The sequence below is a fragment of the Heloderma suspectum genome, chromosome 12, assembly GCF_057233095.1.
Source record: "Heloderma suspectum isolate Gila_16-S chromosome 12, 16-S_ref, whole genome shotgun sequence".
Taxonomy (NCBI): domain Eukaryota; kingdom Metazoa; phylum Chordata; class Lepidosauria; order Squamata; family Helodermatidae; genus Heloderma; species Heloderma suspectum.
The window spans coordinates 4,330,141-4,350,445 of NC_139469.1; the positions used below are offsets into that span (position 1 = coordinate 4,330,141).

A 20,305-nucleotide genomic window follows, 5' to 3' on the forward strand; every position below is an offset into this window, starting at 1 on the left:
GACTTCTACCCGAATCCCAATAATGGAGACCAGCCATCTACTCATAAGGTGGCAAGCTAAACCACTCTCCCTGCTCATGAACCCCAACTCCTGGTGGTGCAGCAGTTATGGCGGACGCTCAAGGCAAACACATGCATGGCGCATCGCAATGCCGTCGCGGCACTTTCAGCCCACTGTCTGCCGCGACGTTCCAAGTGGGCAGGAGAAATGGTGTACACCCGCTCATCCCTCTGCACCAGTTCCCAGCGTTTCTGATTGCGTGAAGTGCCGTACGATTCCCCACGCTATCAAGCGCAGCAATGCCTTAGAAACAAAGTGGTCTACAGGGGGCAAGAGCCTACTCCGCATTTGGTATGGTCTGGAACTAAGCCATTGGCTCCAAAAACAAGTGCCGTATTGTGAAGCAAGACGGTGTAGCGCAGGGGTTCAGAACACCTCCAACCTGGGGTTCAGACCAAACCCAGCCCACCCAGGGGCTATGCCCCCTTCCCCTGGCCCAATCACTGGCTGTTCAGTGGTTTCCGTGCAGGCCCCCCGCCCCCGCGTAAAAGGCTGAAATGCCTCTCCTAAGGCTTTGTACTGGCAGTCAGAACTTTAAGCTAAAGCATGCTGGTATCTTTTATATATTTGGCACTGCTCCTTTTGTTAACAGCCACCCCCACCAGCCTCCTTGGGCGCAGTTATTTTAACCATGGTCAATAATGTCATAGAATCATAGGGTTGGGAGGGGCCTACAAGACCATCGAGTCCAACCCCCTGCTCAGTGCAGGAAGCATGATTCCCAGGAGGTCTCCCATCCAAGTACTAACCAGGGATGACCCTGCTTAGCTTCAGAGATCAGACGAGATTGGGTGCATCCAGCCCTGAGCACTCTGTTCTCTGAAATAGAATTTGGTCCATGGGCTGAAAAAGATTTCAACACCCATCATCTAGTGTAGCGGTTATGGCCGTGACCAATCAGCATCTGGCCCGAGCCTCACCTCTGCCATGAATTCACCAGCAGGGTGGGAGAGCACAGCACTTAAGTGCAGCATTATATTGTCAGCCTCAGCAACTCACCCCCTTATCTGCAACATGGAAATAATACTGGCCTACCTCACAGAGTTATTGCTAAGGATGTATATGAAGCACTTGCCACACCTGGAACACTATTATGGTTAAAAACACATATATCCAAATACCAGACTGAATCAAGTGATGCTTTCGGCTTTTATTTAGTTAAATGCAGCATTCTATACAAGAAAAAAAAAAAGGAATTTCAAACCCTGACAGGGAACTATAGTTCTTCCTAAATCAACCGGAATTAAAAGATTTCTCCCCAAATACACTGTACTGTACGGAAAATAATCTCTCCCCTCCCTCCCTCCCCCATTTACAGCGTGCCACGCAGTACGGTTATTTGTGTATCTCAAACTTCAGAACTGTACAATTTGTTTACAAATCACACTTTTTCCTATGAAAAATTACAGAAAAAAATATTGCCACTTATTTCATTTGTAACAAAAAATTAGAATTTTTATTTATTTAAAAAAACACAAAAAAGTCAGCCAGAACTTTATTTTAAAGTGTGTGCTTGGGAGGAGGGATGGGGGTTGCAAGGGGAAGAAACCCAGGCGCATTTTGGAGCAAACAGGAATCTTTGCCTTTTGACTCAAATTCAACAGCACTGGCGCTTTTTTTTAAAAACAAAGTCAGCTAATCACTGGAATTGAATCCAAGCTGTGCAAAACCTAAACAGTTTGAATCTGATGATGGGTTAAGGCTGAATCCTTCTCCAGTGATGGCTGCTATGAAACATCACACTAACAGCATTAAAACAAGGAATTAAATCATCTCATCAACATTTTCCACCTTAGAAATGTGGAGTGAATTGTTTAAACCCATCTGTCTGTGCCTTATAACTGGGTCAACCACCACACCAGATGTTGCTTGGGGGGAAAGTCATGGTGGGAAAGAGGGAGAGAGCATGCAAAAAAATCTTGGTGGGAAGAGGGAGAGAGCACGCCTGCGCTCCCCCAACCCCTCTGTTCAGTTTCCTGCATGACATTCCAGGAGAATCAAGCCCTTAGGGAGGCATGCGCCCTACCTCAGTGGGTTTTATTGACAGATGGATCCAAAATTTTAGACAGGTGCAAGAGCCAGGTAAGGTAACAGCTCTCTGTGGTGCAATTTTTCCTACAAGCTTCTCTGCAGAGATTACCAGATGCTTGGAAAGCAGTTTGCAGATTTTGCTTGCAGCGAAGACATAAAGGGGATGCAAAAAAAGTAAAACAAATAATAGAGCCCACCAGGTTAACACACTGTCTCACTGCTTATGGTACAGTCCACCAGGCCCTACTGCCGGACACCATCTCTCCATGGGCTGCACAGCAGCAGAGCTCATCTGCCGAGCAGAGAAAGCAGGCCTGTAACACAGCGCCCTTGCCTGTCATTCGCGGAATCAATCTTGGCTGCCATTAGTCATAAAGCAAGAAAAGCAAGAACTAATGGGGTGAAGCGGCAAGCAGGGTGAGGCATGAAGACATCCACCACACCCCTCCAGGAAAATAAGTCCCATAGCAGCGGGAAACAGGGAAGATGCTTTCACCAGACCAGCTTTCCCTAGTCTAGTGGCCTCCAGGTGTTTTGGACAACAACTCCCACAATTCCTGACCATTATCCAGGCTGGCTGGGGCTGATGGGAGTTGAAGTCCAAAACACCTGAAGGGCACCAGGTTAGGGAGGGCTGCATAGACAGAGATCCTGGGCAGGATGTCACAGGACAGAGTATCTACTAAAACTCCGGCGTCTTTACAAATGCTTATAGACACACACACACACACACACACACACCTACCTACCTACCTTTCCTTTGCCTTACACAACTGGATAAGGCGCTACAGGAAAAAAAAACCCTGAACAATCTTGCACTTCCTGTGGCCACCATGTACAGAGTGGCTCTATACCACAGAACAAGATATTTTTAGAACCTTTCAGTGTTCTGTATGATGCTCCATCTGTGTTCTACTTCATCCTCACCCTCCAGGAAACAGCAAGGGGAGAGGGGAGGATACCAAATTCAAGCTCAAAGCATTCCCCCACCCCTGAACTTCCTGGCCAACCTGGTGAGTGGGAACAGCCCGTGCAATCGAAGTGGCATTGAAGGAAGACTCAAAGTTTGTGTGTTAAGATGCTGCAGCCCTCAGATATCAAAGGGTGTACTTTGATGGCAAGCAGAAACAAAAGGTTGCGGCGGATCTGTGTAAAGTCAATCCACCCATCGCCATGTGTTGGAGCACTACTCTGGCTGACTTCCATGGTTCCTCCCCAGCAGAGCTGGCAGCCCAGTAGGTAGCAGCCGCTGAATGAAGCATGTGAGGCAAATAGCCCAGGGGCAAAATCTCCTCATGTCAAAAGCATTCCAGAATTCTACGTTTGTTACCAGGTAAGCAGATCAGAGTAAAAAGGCACATGCAATGGGGGGCGGGGGAGGCGGCAGCAGGGCGGGGCAGAGGAACACTCCTCAGATCTGAGAGCAGGGCAAAGAAAGTTGAAGATACATAAGGGCAGATCTGTTGTACCAAAAAGCACTGGGATTCAGAGAATCTGGCTTTTCAGGGGGGTAAGGAGATAAGGGGCAGCTGGGGTGTTTAAGAAATTAAAATTCAAGTTCTCACCGAGTCCCCAAGCTTTAACTACTCCTTCAGGCTGGGGTAAAGTGAGACAAAAAAAATGGTTACAGCCACTGAGAAGACCTGATATTTCAACACTGAATTCTTTGATGGCAACACGGGTTGCTTTTCAACGCTTGCTCAAGCAGGAAAGCAAAAGCACTGAGCATGTTAGAGTGGGGTTGGCAGATCCAGACAGAAGGACTAACAGGCCTTGGGTGAGAGACGTTTGATGTAAAAGCAGGCCAACGTATGGCATGCTAGGTTGACTCCGCTTCCTGAAGGCACTGAAGCAGGAAGTTATGCCATTTCACCCCTACTCCTGCCTCCTGCACGGGACAGCCTAAGCATTCCTTCTTCAAAGAAGGCAGGTTCCAGCACAGTAACGTGGTGATCCCACACCTCCATCAGCAGGCTAAGAGAACCAAGGGCAAAGAGACCAGTCCCACCCACACTGTTTCCTGCTGGGCCTGGAGTCTCAACACTGTGCATTACCCTGGCTATCCACCTTTAAGACAGACAACAGCCATCAGAGATGGATTTTCAAGTGTCAGAACAGAGAGCAATATTGGTGGAGGCCTTATTTTCTAAAAGGCGGGGGAGAAATGCATTCAAAACAAAACAGATTAACTTCTACACAAGGTACAGGCACAATGCACTAGCCAATATCTCCTCAGCAAGCTCCATTTAAAACAGGCTAGCACAGCATGCGCCCGCTGTTCATTCCAGTGAGGCTGGCCCTGGAGGCCTGCCCAGTGCGTTGTGCCCTATGCTGTTAGTGCGAAGGATTCAGCAGAACCTGGGGTTTCTGGCCAAGCCGCTCCTCCCTCCAAGAGTTGCTCCCTCCCACCCCTCAATGAGCCCTCAAACAGCAGCCCCAATGCGGAACCACCAAGCATCCTTCACAGAAAGAGAAAACAGACTGTATCCTTTTCATTAGCAGCGTGGAAAACACAGATGCTTGCTAGGCCCAAGCAAGTAATAAGGGTTGGGGGAAATTATATGGCATTTCACAGAACACACAAAAAGGGGGCGGGGGAAAAACCCTGACACTAAAGTGCAACACGTCCTAAACGTTTAATCATCTGGTGTCGTAAACAGGTGTTTGCAAAGCTTTAGATTTCCAGTTGCTGGAGGGAGGCAGCTTTTTGAATGACAGCAAGAGAAAAAAAAATCACACGGTAGTTGGCTTCAGAAATTAGGAGCCCTTTGGTGTAGAATGGAGTAGGATGGTGCTACAGAGAGTGTTTCGCCATATGCGTAGTGGATCAAAAGAACGTTTTTAAGAAGCAGCGGCATCAGAACACAAAGGAATATTCGCAACCCTTCAGCAAACTCAAAACACGTCACTTTTTGGCATCTTCGAAATCCACTCTAGCCCAAACACCTCAAAGAATGACATAGCTTTTTTTTCCTTTTAAAAAAAGTGGCCTCCACTGTGAGGCGTGCCCTACTGCCCAGGAAAAAGAAGGCAGGTGGCACCAGATACATCCTGCTCAGTATGGATGCCTCTGTAAAAAAAAAAAAAAAGGAGAAGAAAGAAAAAGCCAGATTTGTTCCAGCTATTCTTCAGCCTAAAAGGTGGGGTGGGGAAATACAAACTTGAAGCTAGATGAGAATTTAGCCAAGGGGGGGGAATGAGGAGCAAAAAAGAGATACGATTTCACAGCCTGAGGGCCAGTCTCATCAGCTCTAAGCTCCGGGGGGGCGGGGGGTTGGAAAGAACAGAATCCCTCAATGCCGCCTCATTTTCACTTTCCGAGCTGGGCTCCCGTCATCCTCCTCCTCTTCATCACAGTCCTCCGTGTACTCATAAGACTTCCGCCAATAGTTCTCAGAGCTGAAATGGCTCCGCCTCCTGTGTTTGGGCAAGAGGACTGAACGCCTGTTCTCTTCTTTATCCATTTCTAAAATTCGAGGTCTAAGGAGAGAGAGAAAAAGACACAGCCAGGCCAACAGGGGGGAGGATTAGAAAGACATTTGATGCGCCTGAAGTTTAACCTGCTTCCTGGGTGCTGTTTTCAGTTTGATCAGGTAGAGGGTGTAAATAGCGTGTTCAGATTTATTTACTTGGGCTCCTATCCTGATCTCTCTTTCAGAGGCTAAGGGCAGGTGACAATGATGAAGATCCAGTGAACTACTTTGGGAATAGGCACTGTGGACTTCTCACTCTTGAAAAGCTGAAACTACTCCTGTGAATGTATCATCACAAACTGCTTTTGAAATGCCTGTTTCCAAAGGGGTATGCTATGCATTAAGGGGGGAGGGGTGTTCTTGAACACAACCCCAATCCAAGCAGTAGTAATACATGCTGTTCAGAAATTAGAAGGGTCTCCCTGTGGAAGCCTCCAAGCTGTACACTCAGGGTACAGTTGCCACCCCCCTCTTCTGCTCCACCCTCAGGAGGGAGAGGGGAATAATATGCCTCTTCCTTGCCAACACTCCCAGCTCCACCCACAGATTCCAAACCAAAGCTTAGCTTTGCGACTGGAACCAATTATTGTTTTTGCATAATTTATTAATTCCAGAATTTGGACTTCAGTGCAAAGACTTAGACTCTGGGTCTAGGGGGGTCCCAGCTGTACATATAATTCACATAAACAAAAATCAGAAAGAAAAACATACACACAAGGGGAAAGCTAGCTCAGTCCATGGGGCCATGCAACTGAGCAACTCCAGAAATGGCTCCCTTTTCTCTCTCTTTCTCCACACACGCAACCACCAGCCCCACCCTGATTGGAAAGGATCCTCTTACCGGTGAGCAGCGTCCGGGTCTGCTTTGCGATGGGACCTCTTTGGCTTCAGGATGGGGTCCCGGTTGCTTCCTGACAGGCGGTCAGAGGCATACCCTGGCACCAGCACAGAGCTACTCAGGGATCTCGTCTCCAACCGGGGAGCGTCTAGTCTGGTTCTGCAAGAGAGAGAGACACACACACAAAAGTGTTTGTGGCAGCCAACTCATGCCTGATGCCCCTGACCAGGGGAAACGTCTTGTGTGATGGCCTCTCAGCCAATTTTGAAGTTCACCGGAGGGCTGCAGGCAAGGAGACCAACAGCCAACCTCTCAAGTGGGAGTCAGGACTCCCTCCAAAGGGGCAGGCAGTTGTGTGGCGGAACATGAAGCGACTCCCACCTCCCTCAAACCCAGGGCTTATAGACACATCTTGATTAGGCAGCAGTGTAGAGCATGGACCAGTCTCATCCTCTCATGCCAATTTGTTTAATATGGGAAAATCTGCCACTGACCTCCTTAATTAGGTTGGATGCTGGTGGACCAATAAAAAAAATAACATAAGACATTGTAGTTGACTCTGCATCTTTCCCTTCTGGGGTCTTAAAATATTGTATGAGCTACAGGCCTACATGGCCTCTACTTTCCCCTTTGCCACGAGACTGCCATGGGACAGGAAGGAGCACAGCCTAGTGATCCACCTTGGCTTTCACACTGAATTTTGAGGGATGGGCATGCAAGCAAGCTATTCATGTTTTGATCTGGAGAAGCTGCTATATGACAGCAACTGATTAAGAAGGGGGTCCCCAAGTTCAAGAACCAATAAGACTGCATGTGGAGAGGGGATGCCATGTCTTTTCACTCCCAGCATGTTGTAGGGTTAACAAAGGACATAACGATCACAATTACTCCAAGGCACTTGGTGTCCACACCTCCAAAGTCCATCCAGAGAGTGCTGAAACCTTGAGACAACAGCCCCGCTGCCTTGGCCCTGAAGTCCTGCTGCTAAGCATGTCTTAGAAGTTCCATCACAGAAAGCAAGTTCAGACCTCCAATCCCCAAATGTCTACCACTGACTATTGCTTAGCACTCTAGAAACAATACGGGCAGAACAAGCATTCTGTGCGCCCCTCTCATTGCTATGCTTCAAGCAGAGAATCTGGTATTGGAGCAGAGAACCTTTCCATAAGAAAATGAAAGAAAAGCATCCAAGCCTGAAAATAGAATTGGCATGTTGGTTAACTAACCAGTGAAGTATTCCATGAAGCCGTGATCCCAAGGATGTTTAGGCATTGGCTTGCACCCTACTTAGCAAAATTGCCTTTAAAAGCTGACTTTTGTTTAACAGATGGAGTTGCTTTGCTTTACTTCTGTTTAAATTTCATCTAATTAAAAAACAAAAGTCAACCTTGCCATTGGGAATAAGAAACCTCTTATTCACATTTGTAGAAACCTCATCTGATGCTCTCAAGCTATAATGATTTGTTAGTGTTTTAGACGTTACCCATTGTTTCAAAAGTTAACATTTGCAGAATTATCAAACCTGGTGATGATTACATTCTCTTTTTAAAGCTGTTCTAATGTTTTAAAAATACTTGGCCAATTCTTGACCAGTCTATTGACCAAGTCTTTTTGACTGACTAACTGCCCAACCCTATTATTTGAAAAGGTACAGGCAGCATTTTATGCAGTCTCAAAAGCTTCAGCAGAACTTCTGTTGCTCAAAGAATCAAAGAACCTGTGCCATGCATAGTTCCTGTCCTTAAATACTTTATTGGCTACCATTTCTGTCCAGATACATTTCCCCTAAAGTCCTAAGTGGCTCAAGAGGTTGCCCCAAAGTAACAGGACAGTGAAAGATGCTTGAGAGCTGCTCCTAAAACCTGCTGGGAACTGAGCCAGACTGCCACGTTTTACCATTTGCTCTTACACTGAAAGACATGCACAATTCTTTCTTGGTTGTTTCACCCGCTTGGCCTCCAAGATCACCCCCGCCTTCCCTGGCCTACAGCATGCAGGAAGGCTTCATAAATACTGCTATGCTTTCACGACTCTGAAGTGTTTATGACCGCAGTAACCAGGCTGCTCAGGAAAATTCCACTTGAAGCGAACAAGTGCCAGATCATTCCCCTGCGACGCAGTCCTGTTCCCCAGCAAGTACTGGGCTCTCGGAGCTGAACACACAAAACACGAGCACAAATCTTGCCGGAGTTGCGCAAACTCTCCCACTGGCTCCCTTGGCACACAGGTTTGTTCAGTGTTGCCATGTTTTGCTATGACCAAAGTCCCTGAACTCCCTTCCAAAAGCTTTTTTGATACTGGTTACTGGAGACTCCTCCCTTAACTTGTGCCGTAATAGATAGCAAAAGGAGAGCAGCCACTCTTCTGCTTCCCCAATAATTATCCTACTCATCATGGATCAAATTCAACTCCTTCCACTGGAGGTGAAATCCCAGCTTGCAAGAGTTTCCTGCTATGAGAGAACAGCAAGATGCATAACCCCCCAAAGAGAGGTCCCAAATATCTCTCTTTTTTGGGAGCTGTCCGCCTTCAGCTTTAAGCCATTTCTATGCATCAACCACAAAGCCAATGGGTTTCAAACTCTCTCAGACCGAGGCTTCCTCATCTATGCAGGGGCTCAAGCCTCTCAGTGTGCAAATACAAGTCATAATTGCACTGCGGAGAGAGAGAGGTGTATATACACGTGCGCGTGTGTGCGCGTGTACATACACATACACAAGCATGGGTAAGAGAGAGAATGAAGCACCGTCAGAGTGGGAAAGCACTGTCATATGAGTCTCATTGAAAGGCCCTGTGGAGAGAGACTTTGGGATTAACCCATTCTTTCTATGCGCCCCATTTCAAACGGTCAAACATGCCACAATGCACTTTGCGGACGGAAAGACGGGACAGGGCAAGAGGTTGTGTGTGCGTTAAGGCGAGTCTTCCTTAGCCTCTCGCCAGAATTGCAGTTTCCTAGGGTTCACTGGGTTCTCAAGAGATAACACCAGAAAAAATCAGCTTGGCCCAAGGGAAGCTGCATTCTTCTTCATGAGATGCACCTTATGTGCTCAAGAACAAACACACACCACAAAACCACAGAGAAAGTTTGCTTAATGAAGACAGAATGACCCGCAACAGTTGGTGCCAGGTTCAGCTGCTCAACTATTGGCAGCAATAAGAATGTGAAAGTGGTTGGGGCTTTGGGGGAATATATACACAAGTTACATTCTCTTCAAAGAGGTTCCACCACTTACTTCCTAAGGATGATTACTGCTCTCCTCTCCTTGATATCCTGTGGTCGAATGCAGTGTGTAATTTCATCAGCTGCGTAGCCACTGTGGGAGACAAAAACAAGAAAAACACCAAGTGGGATTTCAGACCAAGCCAACTCACTTTTAAAAGGCTGTAGCTATTCTTGCTTCCAACATCCCACTGCAGGCATGTGCTGATGATGGAACAGCCGCGCCTACAACCATAACTTGCACTCATGACTGGCCCTCCACTAAACTTCACCTGCCTACCAGTCGGCAGGCATCACAAGGTAAGATTCCACATCCAACTTACTCCTTTTCTGACTGGAGAGAACAGTGGGCTCAAATAAGGATCTACCTGAACAGGCAGAACACTAGTGAAAGGAAGACTCGGAGTAGAGAACATAGGACAAAGGCTAGAAAGGGGTTTTTGGTGGAGCGAGGGTGGGTGTAGGGCAGAGATGGAGCTAGCTCAGTAACTTCCAACTAACAATAGTGCCCAGAATGAATCCCTTTCAAGAAAAGAAAACACACATTTTTTTGCTGTGCAGTGCTGAGATCCTTGGCAGACAGGATCTGCATCACAGCATAGCTATGAGGCCCATGATGGCCCAGCCAAGACTGCAAAACACAGGACTTCCTGAAAACCAGACCCATGACTACCCCCATCGGATAATTCTGACACTCTTAATTGCACTCCAGGCACTGCTGCTGCTCATAGGCAGAGGGACTGTAAGCAAGATCCTTTCACTTCTGTAGAAGACTAGACACAGTTATGCTGAATGGCTGCCAGCGAGGAAAGAGGGAAGCCCTGCCTTCTACTCCCTGGCCGTGACAATCGTGAGCCATCAACACATGTCGCACAGCCATGAAGATGCCAGTAATAGTGGCCTTGGTGAAATACTCCACTCTCCTCTTTGAATTGCCACTTGCACAATGGAGGAGTCTTGCAGGGCTCGAGGAATCTCTTGGGGATTGCAAGAGAACTCTGGGATTGCTGGAGGAGTACCAAGAGAAAAGGGGACTCCAGGTAGCTCCACAGAGTGCTGAACTCAAGAGGAAGCCCACTCTTGGGGCTCATGTCCAGCTGAAGTCAGGCTTCTGTGACCTGTCCAACTACTCTCCAAGTGCTCAGGCTACTCAGCAATGTCAGGACGCTCTGCACGCGCTCGTTGGCACTCTGGTCTTCAGCCAGCTATCAGGTGCTGAGGAACAGCAGCAAGTTAAAGCACAAGAGTTTTGCAGGGGCTGACGCCAGTTTCAGAAATAGATCCCAGGACCAAAGACTGATTGCCCAGTGGCTTGGAACTTCATCCATAGCAAAGTGGTGCTCCTCTGCTTGGAGGCCAACCTGACGCATGGGCCCAGTCTACTACAGTCTTCTCCAACTCGGTGCCCTCCAGATGTGCTGGACTACAACTCCCACAATCTCCCAGACAGCAATGCTGGAGGAGAAGACTGTCAATGGCTGCCAGTCCTGATGGCTCCATACCATCTCCAGTATCATAGGCAGTATGCCTTTGCACACCAGATGCTGGGAAACATGGGCAGGAGGGTGCTGTGGCACTCCTGTCCTGCCCATGGGCAGCTGGTTGGCCACGGTGTGAACGGAATGCTGGACTGGATGGACCCTTGGTCTGATCCAGCAGAGCTCTTATGTTCTTATATAACCAGTTTTCGTTTATAGAGCAAAACGTACCTCAGGCCTTGCCTGCATAACCCAACTCCAAAACTGACCAACTCATCTACTTTAGTAGGACAAACCTACAGCTACAACACAGCTATGACTGTCAAAGACTACATCATGTATGGCAGACCACCTCAGTGGTCTGCAAGCAAGCTTTGCCACCAGGAGGCGAGGGAGGGAACTGGATTGTTCTCATTTCTCCTTAGCATAGAAATTCCTTCTTGCTGCCTTTGTTTAAAGAGGGGGAAAAAAGCATTCTACCTCCAATCTTATCAGTTTTACATAAACTATTCATACTTAACATACTGTACACTTCCTCACAGGAACAAAAATTCTTGAACTATGAACATTTGCTTTAGGAACAGAACAGTCTTCTGTGGGAAGAGACTGGCTCCTGGGGAGAGCATTCCATCAACTTGTTTCCCTCAAGAGCTCAAAGCAACTTTGGATTTTAATTAACTTGTCAGGGGTGGAGGAGTACAGGAAGCACAATCAACTCCCATTCTCTGCACTTCTTTGTAACACTTGTAGATTCTTCCTTCATCGGAGATGCACAAGCTCCAAATACAGAACTGGGGTCACAAATATATATTGTAAATATTAGTAATAACAACATGGCAGTCCTATGCTGAAGAATCAGGAGGCAAGAATTAGGAAGCTGCACTATTAAAGACATGAGAATGGGAAAGGTGAGCAAATCCAATCTGTGTTTGCAAATGAACTACTGCGAGCTGAATGAGAACCATCCCACTGACTTCTGCAGAAGGTAGTGGCTGCCAAGAGAAGCTACTGACCAAGCAATATTAAGAATCATATTGCCATAACTCACATGCCACTTCTATCTCGCTAGGTTCTCCTCTCCAGCCCTCTCAACAGCAGCTGCATTTAGAACTGCTTACTCCCTCCTTGACCAAGTGCTGCGATCTGGCTCACCCGCGTGACTGAAAGCACTGGCCTAGTCCGTTCTGGCAGTATGGAGAAGAAATGGGAGTGCTGATTGCTCACTCACTGAACTGACCAATCCTGACTTTCTGCCCAGGCCAACCTTCCTTGGCAGGACGCCTTTTAAGTTAATGCTGAAGAGCTTAGTAGCTGCTGCACTCAAACTGAAGTAACCTCCACACTTAAAGTGTGTTACTTGCTGAATGCCGGCTTCTTTCCTTGGAAAACAGCCTGCCAGGAACATGAATGTCAAGGCACTTCATGATGATTTGTAGGCCTATGGCAATTCTAGACTATTTCTGCTCTTAGAAGAGACTTCTAGAAATATTAGTGGTTGTCCTGGGGAACTGGCACAGCAGGCATTAGAACTTACTGTGTACAGCCTACATGCTTTAAACAGAGGGGACTTGCATCTGAAGGCTCATGCAGGCAGATAGCCTAGAATTTTATTCTTCTCCTTTATTCCAACTTGGGAAGTCTGAAGCACAGGTGGAATTTGTTACCATCACACAGAAGCAGAAAATTTCATACACAGGGAAGCTTCATCCTGGTGAAGCAGGACAATTCATGAATACAAAGCAAGGCTTATGAAATGCTGCATGCCTGGTCTCCTATAGCAAGTAAGAATCATCTCCAGGTAACCAAGAAAAAGAAGTCTTGGTTCTTTCCTCCCATGTTTTGGATCTCAGTTGCGCTATACAGATATGCACAGGTAGGTGAGTTAGCAACCTATTTGCAGGACTGTGAAACTCCGTTGTCCCAAGGCCACTGAAATAGTATGTGCTATTAGTATGTGCATTTGCAAATTGTCATGTTGGACCTGCTCATCATATAGCACATCAACTACACCACTGGAGGCAGGTGGAAGTAGAGCCAGGTCAGCAACCACCATGAGTTTCAGGCTGCCTGTATTATTATGCACAAATTACAACAGGCCACAAAATCGGTGGTGTCAGCTATAAGTTGACCATCTCTATGGCATGTTACATGCGGGAGTCATACTTTTTTCTTTTTTTTACAACACACGCAAGTTAGAACTGACCAAAGCATTTCTCATTATTAGCCTGCCTGAAACCACCTTACTATTGAAATGCATCAGATAAAGTTTCAATTCATTTTCCCCATTTAGTGGCTCAGCCCCTTCCTGAGAGTTCTTACCACATGGGCTTCTGTGTGAGCCTTAGTTAATGTGTGCAAGACACTTTGGAGATCATGCTTAGCACTCACGTCTCTTTATTATTAATGCACCTGGACTATTGTGCAAGGCTGTGTTTATGAGAGGGAGAGACTTTCCTTCCTGGCTCATGCGGCGATCGCCTAACAAATGCAAGCAGGGGATCGCGTTACCCCATCAAACAGCCTTTCAGATTGGCAGAAGCATTTAGTCCTCGGACCAAAAAATGTTGGTTGCCCTCCCTTTGCCATGGCAACGCTGAACCATTAGGGATGTTTGACTCATTCTGGCAGAGAGCTGGCTTTGGCTTACAAGGCTATAAATAAAGTTCATCACAAGCTTATCCCGACCCAACATTTCACGCCCTTTTACACTTACCACCTGGAGAAGATGCTGCTTCACAAGCACTGTCACAGGCAAGACCACCTGCCATTACTTCTATGTACGCCCATTTTCAGTGTTTGAGAAAAGGAAGCAGGGCCAGGAAGCAGAAAAAAACCAGCGCCGTGGATTACTGAGTAGCAGTCAATGTAAACTGCCTTGGACAGGTCTGCTGAATTACCATATTCAGCCTGTAGGAAAAGGGTAAGCCAACACTTCATTGCATGGTCAGCCCTAAAGGTCCACATGGTGGCTATTGTGGGCTTGAAAATAAAGGTGTAGTTGATGTGCTACATGACGAGCAAGTCCAACATGACTCTTGGCATATTCCAAATTATCCTAGGTGACCAGGCAAGCAGTGTTTCATAAGCCTTGCTTTGTATTCATGGCTGGCTGGGGAATACTGGGCATTGCAGACCCTTTTTCTGTCTAAACATGCATAGGAGTGTGCCATAAATGACCCTCTGCATCATCCACAGTAAGCAAGGCCTCCCTACTCCAGCCTCATGGATAAAGACATAGGTCAATTGCTGAATTAAGGAAGTTCAAGGCTTAGCTTGCCAGGCTTAATTTGACCCTAAGAGAACTGCTACTGCTTTACTGTACATTACAGAGCTTGCGTTTTGTTTTGTTTTTTTAAATACTGCTATGGAGAATTGATTGCAGCCACACACCGTTCAACCCAATTCACATTTTGTGAACAATTACTTTGCTCCAGGCCAGTTTTTAATTCAAACTGCAAGGTAGATGCCTGCAGGGAGTCAAAAGATGACTCCCAGACAAGGTGCAAGCTCATACCTGACCCTTTTCCGCAAGTGCCTTGACTAGCGCAGATGACAGAGTGCCAATACATCCCTTCCAAACGAGTCACGCTCTGTCTTGTGTTGACTCTTGTAGTCAGGGGTCAATTGTGTAACTTGCTATTTTTCCCCACACACATCCGTTACTTCCGTGGATTTCCTGCTCTCTGGGATAAGGGAACTATCTACTTTGCTTTAGTTAACAGTCTGGGAAGGTTCAAGCCAGCACTTTCTCCATCTTGGGAGGCTCCCAATGGCACTGTTTCAGAACCCCTGATCAAAACACTACTATTATGGTTTATGTGCTGCTTCAGTCAAGCTCCTCTCGAGCTCTTATGAATCCTGCCTCGATGGTTTTCAAACTTCTTGCTCTCAGGGAACCCTTCCCACTTCACGTTCATCAGCTAAGGATCCCATGCACACTGTGGGTCACTGTCTAAGCTGCATAATCAATTCACCACAAATGACTGTAATGGCTGGGCTTCGCTCTTGCCCCATGCAAACTGAGACGGCCTTATAATAAACTCCCGCCCCCCGCAACTGCACATTGTTTGTCATTGTTCATCTTAGCAAACTCTGAAGCTTGTCCATCATTACAGACATTTTCACTGAGGAACCTGTGGTAAGATTCTGAAATATCCTAGGGATCCTCAGATGACTGTTTGAAAGCCCCTGCTCCAGTCAGCAGGAATCACCTATGGGATCATATATGGTAGTGTGAACCAACAAACCACCAAAGAATCTGCAAGCCCAATGGAGAGAGCATGTTGGTCTCTCCCTTTCAGGCTCCATTCCCCGAACTGTAAAGCAGAAATAACGGCCGTTTCAAAAGATGAGGAAGGGTCATAAAACATTTATCACTCAGAACATGCTTCACAAAACCATGAGCCAAAATGCACGTCTCTCTTGACATATTCTCTGAAAAGGCAATCAACATATGAGTGGAAATTGACCCAAGACTCAGAAAGGCCTCCTGTGCGCTTCCTTACCTGAGCACTGTGACGCTGCCTCTTCTCACAGGCAAGAAGAAGACCGGCTCGGAGACCCTGATCGGCTTGAACTGGAACTTGCAGCCAAAGCAGAGCGCTGAGTCACTGAAGAACGACACCGACACAATAGGCCTCTCGAAGATGTGGATGGGGTCCACGTGCGAGACTATGCAGCCCCCAGGCTGGTAGTCATTGATGACCGCACTGTTCACAAAGCCCTCGGGGATCACCCGGTGCTCCACCAGCTTGCGAATGACGAGGTCGTGAACCCACTCGGGAATGGCATCCACTTCCCCCCGCGGATAGAGCCGCTCCTGACCAGGGCCTCGTCTCTGCAGCTGAGACCCGTACGTGTAGCCCTCCCCGAAGAAGTACTTGTTCCGGAGAGGGGCCCTATCCACCGTGTGCTCTTTGTAAAGGCCCTTCTCAGCCCGGGAGACCACTTCGTCGATACGCGCCTCGATCTTGGTGCACTCTTCGGGGCTGAAGAGCCGCAGCTGCCGGATGCCGCTTTTGACTTTCTGGGCCTCTTCCTCCTCCCGTTGGCGCTCCTCATAGTCGCTAGGTTCTGAGTCAGATTCCTCGTGGTACTTGCGTTTGCGCTCAGCAGCTCCGCCCACACCTGCATAGGGGGACTCTGCAGGGTCCCGCATGCTGCCGCCCTTGTAGTTGTCCCGATAAGGCATCATCGATTTGAGCTTCTCTCGTAGGTCTGTGTAGCCACTCCCAGCCATGACGAGTTCCGCGATCACCTCTGACCCCTCTACTCAACTCTCTGGAGCACGGTTTGCAAGGCTGGCAAGCAGAAAGTGCCGCCGCCGTTCACGGCATTGTCTATGCTAATGGAATAAGCTCCAGGAGGAAAATGAGGAACAGAGGAAGTCCTGCAGCTGGGGTTCCACAGTCTGGGAGCAAACCCAACCAGGTGCCCTTCCAGATGGAGAGAATGCTCCACCCTTCCAAAACACCCCCTTGCCCCTGGAGAAGGGGCAAGGGGATACCAATTCTTGGCAGAAAACGAAGGAAGTTATGTACTTATTTCCATTCCAGGCACGAATACAAGATGGAACAGCTTAGCCCAACACTTCCACGTGCGGTTGATCCGATCTTACTTCCTAGGACAATTAAGCACACCTTGTCTGTGGAGGGAGAAAGTTGCAAAAATAGAGTAAGAAGGTCTGACACTGGGGAAAGAAAGCACTTGTGTGTAACAAGGCACAGTTGTTCAAGTCTGCCCACCCCCTGAGCTAGCGGAAAGGCTTGTCTGCCATCCCTTTTCTCAAGCATGGGGTGAACACTGGCCATCCTCTGCAACAGCACTTTAGGACAGGATCCAGGTCCAGCATGACCTTCCTTCCCCACTCGACAACAGTGGGAAAAGATGGCTATAACTGAAAGGGGAGGGGGAAGGAACACAGGACATCCACATAACAGAAGGGAAAGACTGAGCGGGAAGTCCACTCACCTCCATAATCTCTTTCTCCCATACCTATTTGTCCTCTGCTCCCCCCGCACTCCTGTTACATGGGGCACCTGCTGCTACCCACTCTATGAATCAGGTAGAGAGACGGTGGGGGAAATCACTTCCTCCCCACCCCATATCCTTTGCTCCTCACTCTCCACCTCACTCCTTCTTGGAGGGAAGAACTGGGCCCACACATCATAGAGGAGAGGCTAGCAAAGTACACTTCTCGCCCCCATTTCCAAGACCCATTCTCATCCCTTATATGTATTACCCTGTGCCCGCCCCCTCAGGGAGAGGATGGAATCTACAGAACAGAGAAGGGGGGGCTCCTTCCTTGCCTCTATATTTATTGCTCTGCCCCTCATCCTGCAAAAGACACTGAGAGAAGGCCAGAGGGCCCCCAAACAACTATGGGTGCCAGCAGAGCAACAAGGAAAGCTGTTTGCACCGACACCTATTTTGGTCTTGCAGCCCTCTCAGAAGAAAGGGGAAGGGGCCTTTTCGTGCGTGGCTAGACTCTTTATCCTCCCTGCTAGGGAGAAAAGAGGGGAGTAATAAGAACCAAAGGTCAGAGGTTGAGGAAGAAGACTTTCTCCTTATCATTCGTTCAGAAGGAGGCACAAGGAACCCTGTATAACAGTAGGGGGCCTAGTCGCTTTTCTCTGTCCCCAGACCTATTGTCCTCTCTCCATCAGACTCACCCAGAGAAAATAAGGGAAAGGCCAATAGGGCCTCTACGTGAGGGTGGCATGGCAGAGAGGCTGAAAAGAAAGCCCAATGATCCCCAAACCTACTGATCTCTTTTCCCTGCCCACAGAGAACACAAGCAGCCCTTCTGTAACAGTAGATGGCTGAAAGGAAAGTCTATTTCCCCCTTTTCCAAAACTATGTTTTCCACCCCCAAATGTACTGCTCATCAGTCTCCTAAAGAAAAAAGAGGTGGCCATGAGGACTGCCCCCTCCATAACAGCAGGGAAGGAAGAGAGGAGGAAGCCTGCTGGCCCCCATACATATTGCTTTCTACCATCCAACCCCTCTCCCCCCTACACACACACTCAAAAGGGAAAGGGAAGAGGCAGCAGAACTTTCCCTGACAACAGCAAGGGGCTGAAAGGGGCTCCCCCGTCCCCAAATCTATTACTCTTTATCCCCCATAGCCTCCCAAAGGGAGAAAAGGGGGGGAGGCAAGAGTCCCCCACCCATAACAAAGTGGGAGAGAACAGAGGAACAAGGAAATCTCTTTGCCACCAAACCTATGGACCCCTCGGCCTCAGGAAGGGGAGAGGCGCTAAGCATGTGCCTGGGGATTCTATGAGCGGCAGGGGGCTGAGAAGGGAAAGGCATCTCTTCCGCCCTGCAACCTACTACCCTCCCACAGCCTCCCAAAGGGAAACTAAATGAGAGAAAAAGACGCCAAATGCCCCCACCTGCCCGCCCACCCACCTCTAAGAGAATGGGAGAGAAGAAAGGAAGAAGCCTCTCCGCCCCCAAACCTACTGACCTCCTCAGAAAGGGAAGACACACGAGGCGCATGTGCGTGCGTGGGGGTGGAGAAGCTTATATGAACAGCAGCGGGCTGACAGGGAAGGGAGCCTTCCGCTCCTCCGCCCCCCAACCTATTGCCCTCTGCCCACCACAGACTCCCAGGGTAGGAGGGAGGGAGATGGAGGAAACCTAGATCCACTCATCTGTAACAGGAGAGAAGGAAGAAGCCTCTCTGCCCCCCAACCTACTGACCTCGCTCCCTCTCTCAGAAAGGAAAGAGGCACGAGGTGCGTGGGGGGGGGGATTTTTTTTTTCTATGAATAGCAGGGGGCAGAGAGGGAAGGGAGATTCCCGCACCTCCGCCCCCCAACCTATTCCCCTCCGGCAGGGAATGGAGGGGGGAGGGGGGAGGGGGGAACAAAGCCAAGAGCCCTCACAGAACGGTGAAGGCAGGAAGAGGCCCCTCTGCCCCCGAACCTACTGACGAAGGGGAGGAGGCGGGGCGCGCGTGGAGGGGTCGGGGCCGGCTCCCGCGAACGGCCGGGCGCTGAGGGAAAGGAGGCTCCGCCCCTGGCCGACCGGCCGCCCCGGCTCACCGGCGCCGCCGCGGGGCTCCCGCCTTCAGCACGCGCCGCCCGAGTCCGGCTCCAGCCGCGGCGCCGGCCCGGCTCTCTCCATGGCGGCGCAGGCCCGCGAAGGAAGCCGCCGAGGCGCCGCCGCCGCGCCTTCCGCTCCGCCGCCGCCGCGCTCCTCGCTACGTCACCAGCGGCCGGCCCGACATTATAAATAACTTCAGGGGCATCCTCCTCCTCCTCCTCAGAGCGCAAGCCGCGCCCACTGCGCAGGCGCACACTCCGGGGCGGCGCACACTGCGCAGGCGCGCCGGAGGCCCCGCCCCGCCCCTCGGAAGCGGAGCTGCGGCGGCGACAGCGCCGCTAGGCCGGGCAGCGTCCTCGCCGCGCAGACGCCGCGTCTGCGCACGCGCCCGGGCCGACGCTCTTCCCGCCGACGTCGAGCGTGGGGAGCGGGCGGCTAGAGCGGCGCGCTTCCGGCGCAGGCTAGAGCGAATCCGGCGCACGGCCCGAGCTCTCTCTTTCTCTCTCCCGCGCAAGACTCCCTGTCCCCTCCCACGTCCGAACTGACTGAGGAACGGGGGGGGGGGGGGGAAGAAGGGCCCCAGGCTCAGAAAGTAAAGACACTTCCGGTTGTCAATAGAGACCAAGGGCAGAGCGGCGCCCTGTCGGTATATTATGTAACGGATATTCCCAGGTGGCGACGTTCGAATGGAAACCAGAAGTGAAGGCTGCGTGTGCAAAACTGATGTAAGAGGGGACGGCTTGACGGCCGGGAATGCGCCTCGCTGCGCATGCGCCTCTGCGCTTCTCGCAACCGCCCTGTTGATCGCAACGGCGACGCCGTGCGCGCGCAGATAAGGCGGGGCTCCGCGAGGGGCTTCTTGACAGGTCTTGGAGGTGACAAGCCGAAGGGGGCGCGGCTAACTTAGGCAGAGCACCGCCCATCTCGGCGTGGGTTGGCTATGCCGGCCCTGAGGCGGGGCCGAGTGGCAATTCTGCCCGCTGATTCGCCGAAGTGAAGAAGGCGCTTCCAAAGAGCGAAGGGTTGCCGGGTAATGAGCGCCCGGGAGGGCGGCCGCGGCCCTGGCCTGCCCCAGAACCGTACCGTCAGAACTGAGGGGGCCTCGCGCTGAAGTTTAATGTGGAAGCTCGTGAGGAAGGAAGGTGGCTCT

The 20,305-nt window shown here is 49.7% G+C and overlaps 1 protein-coding gene across 1 annotated transcript; it reads right to left on the reverse strand.

The window, feature by feature from the left end:
* Window positions 1–1,187: 1,187 nt before the first annotated feature.
* Window positions 1,188–19,439, reverse strand: ALKBH5 (alkB homolog 5, RNA demethylase). Its single transcript, XM_084818146.1, has 5 exons — window positions 19,155–19,439; window positions 15,609–16,747; window positions 9,639–9,719; window positions 6,406–6,561; window positions 1,188–5,571 (listed from the first exon to the last, which is right to left on the reverse strand). The coding sequence occupies exons 2-5, from the start codon at window positions 16,340–16,342 to the stop codon at window positions 5,385–5,387; spliced, it is 1,158 nt and encodes a 385-aa protein (XP_084674272.1). The 5' UTR covers window positions 16,343–16,747; window positions 19,155–19,439; the 3' UTR covers window positions 1,188–5,384.
* Between the last annotated feature and the right edge of the window lie 866 nt (window positions 19,440–20,305).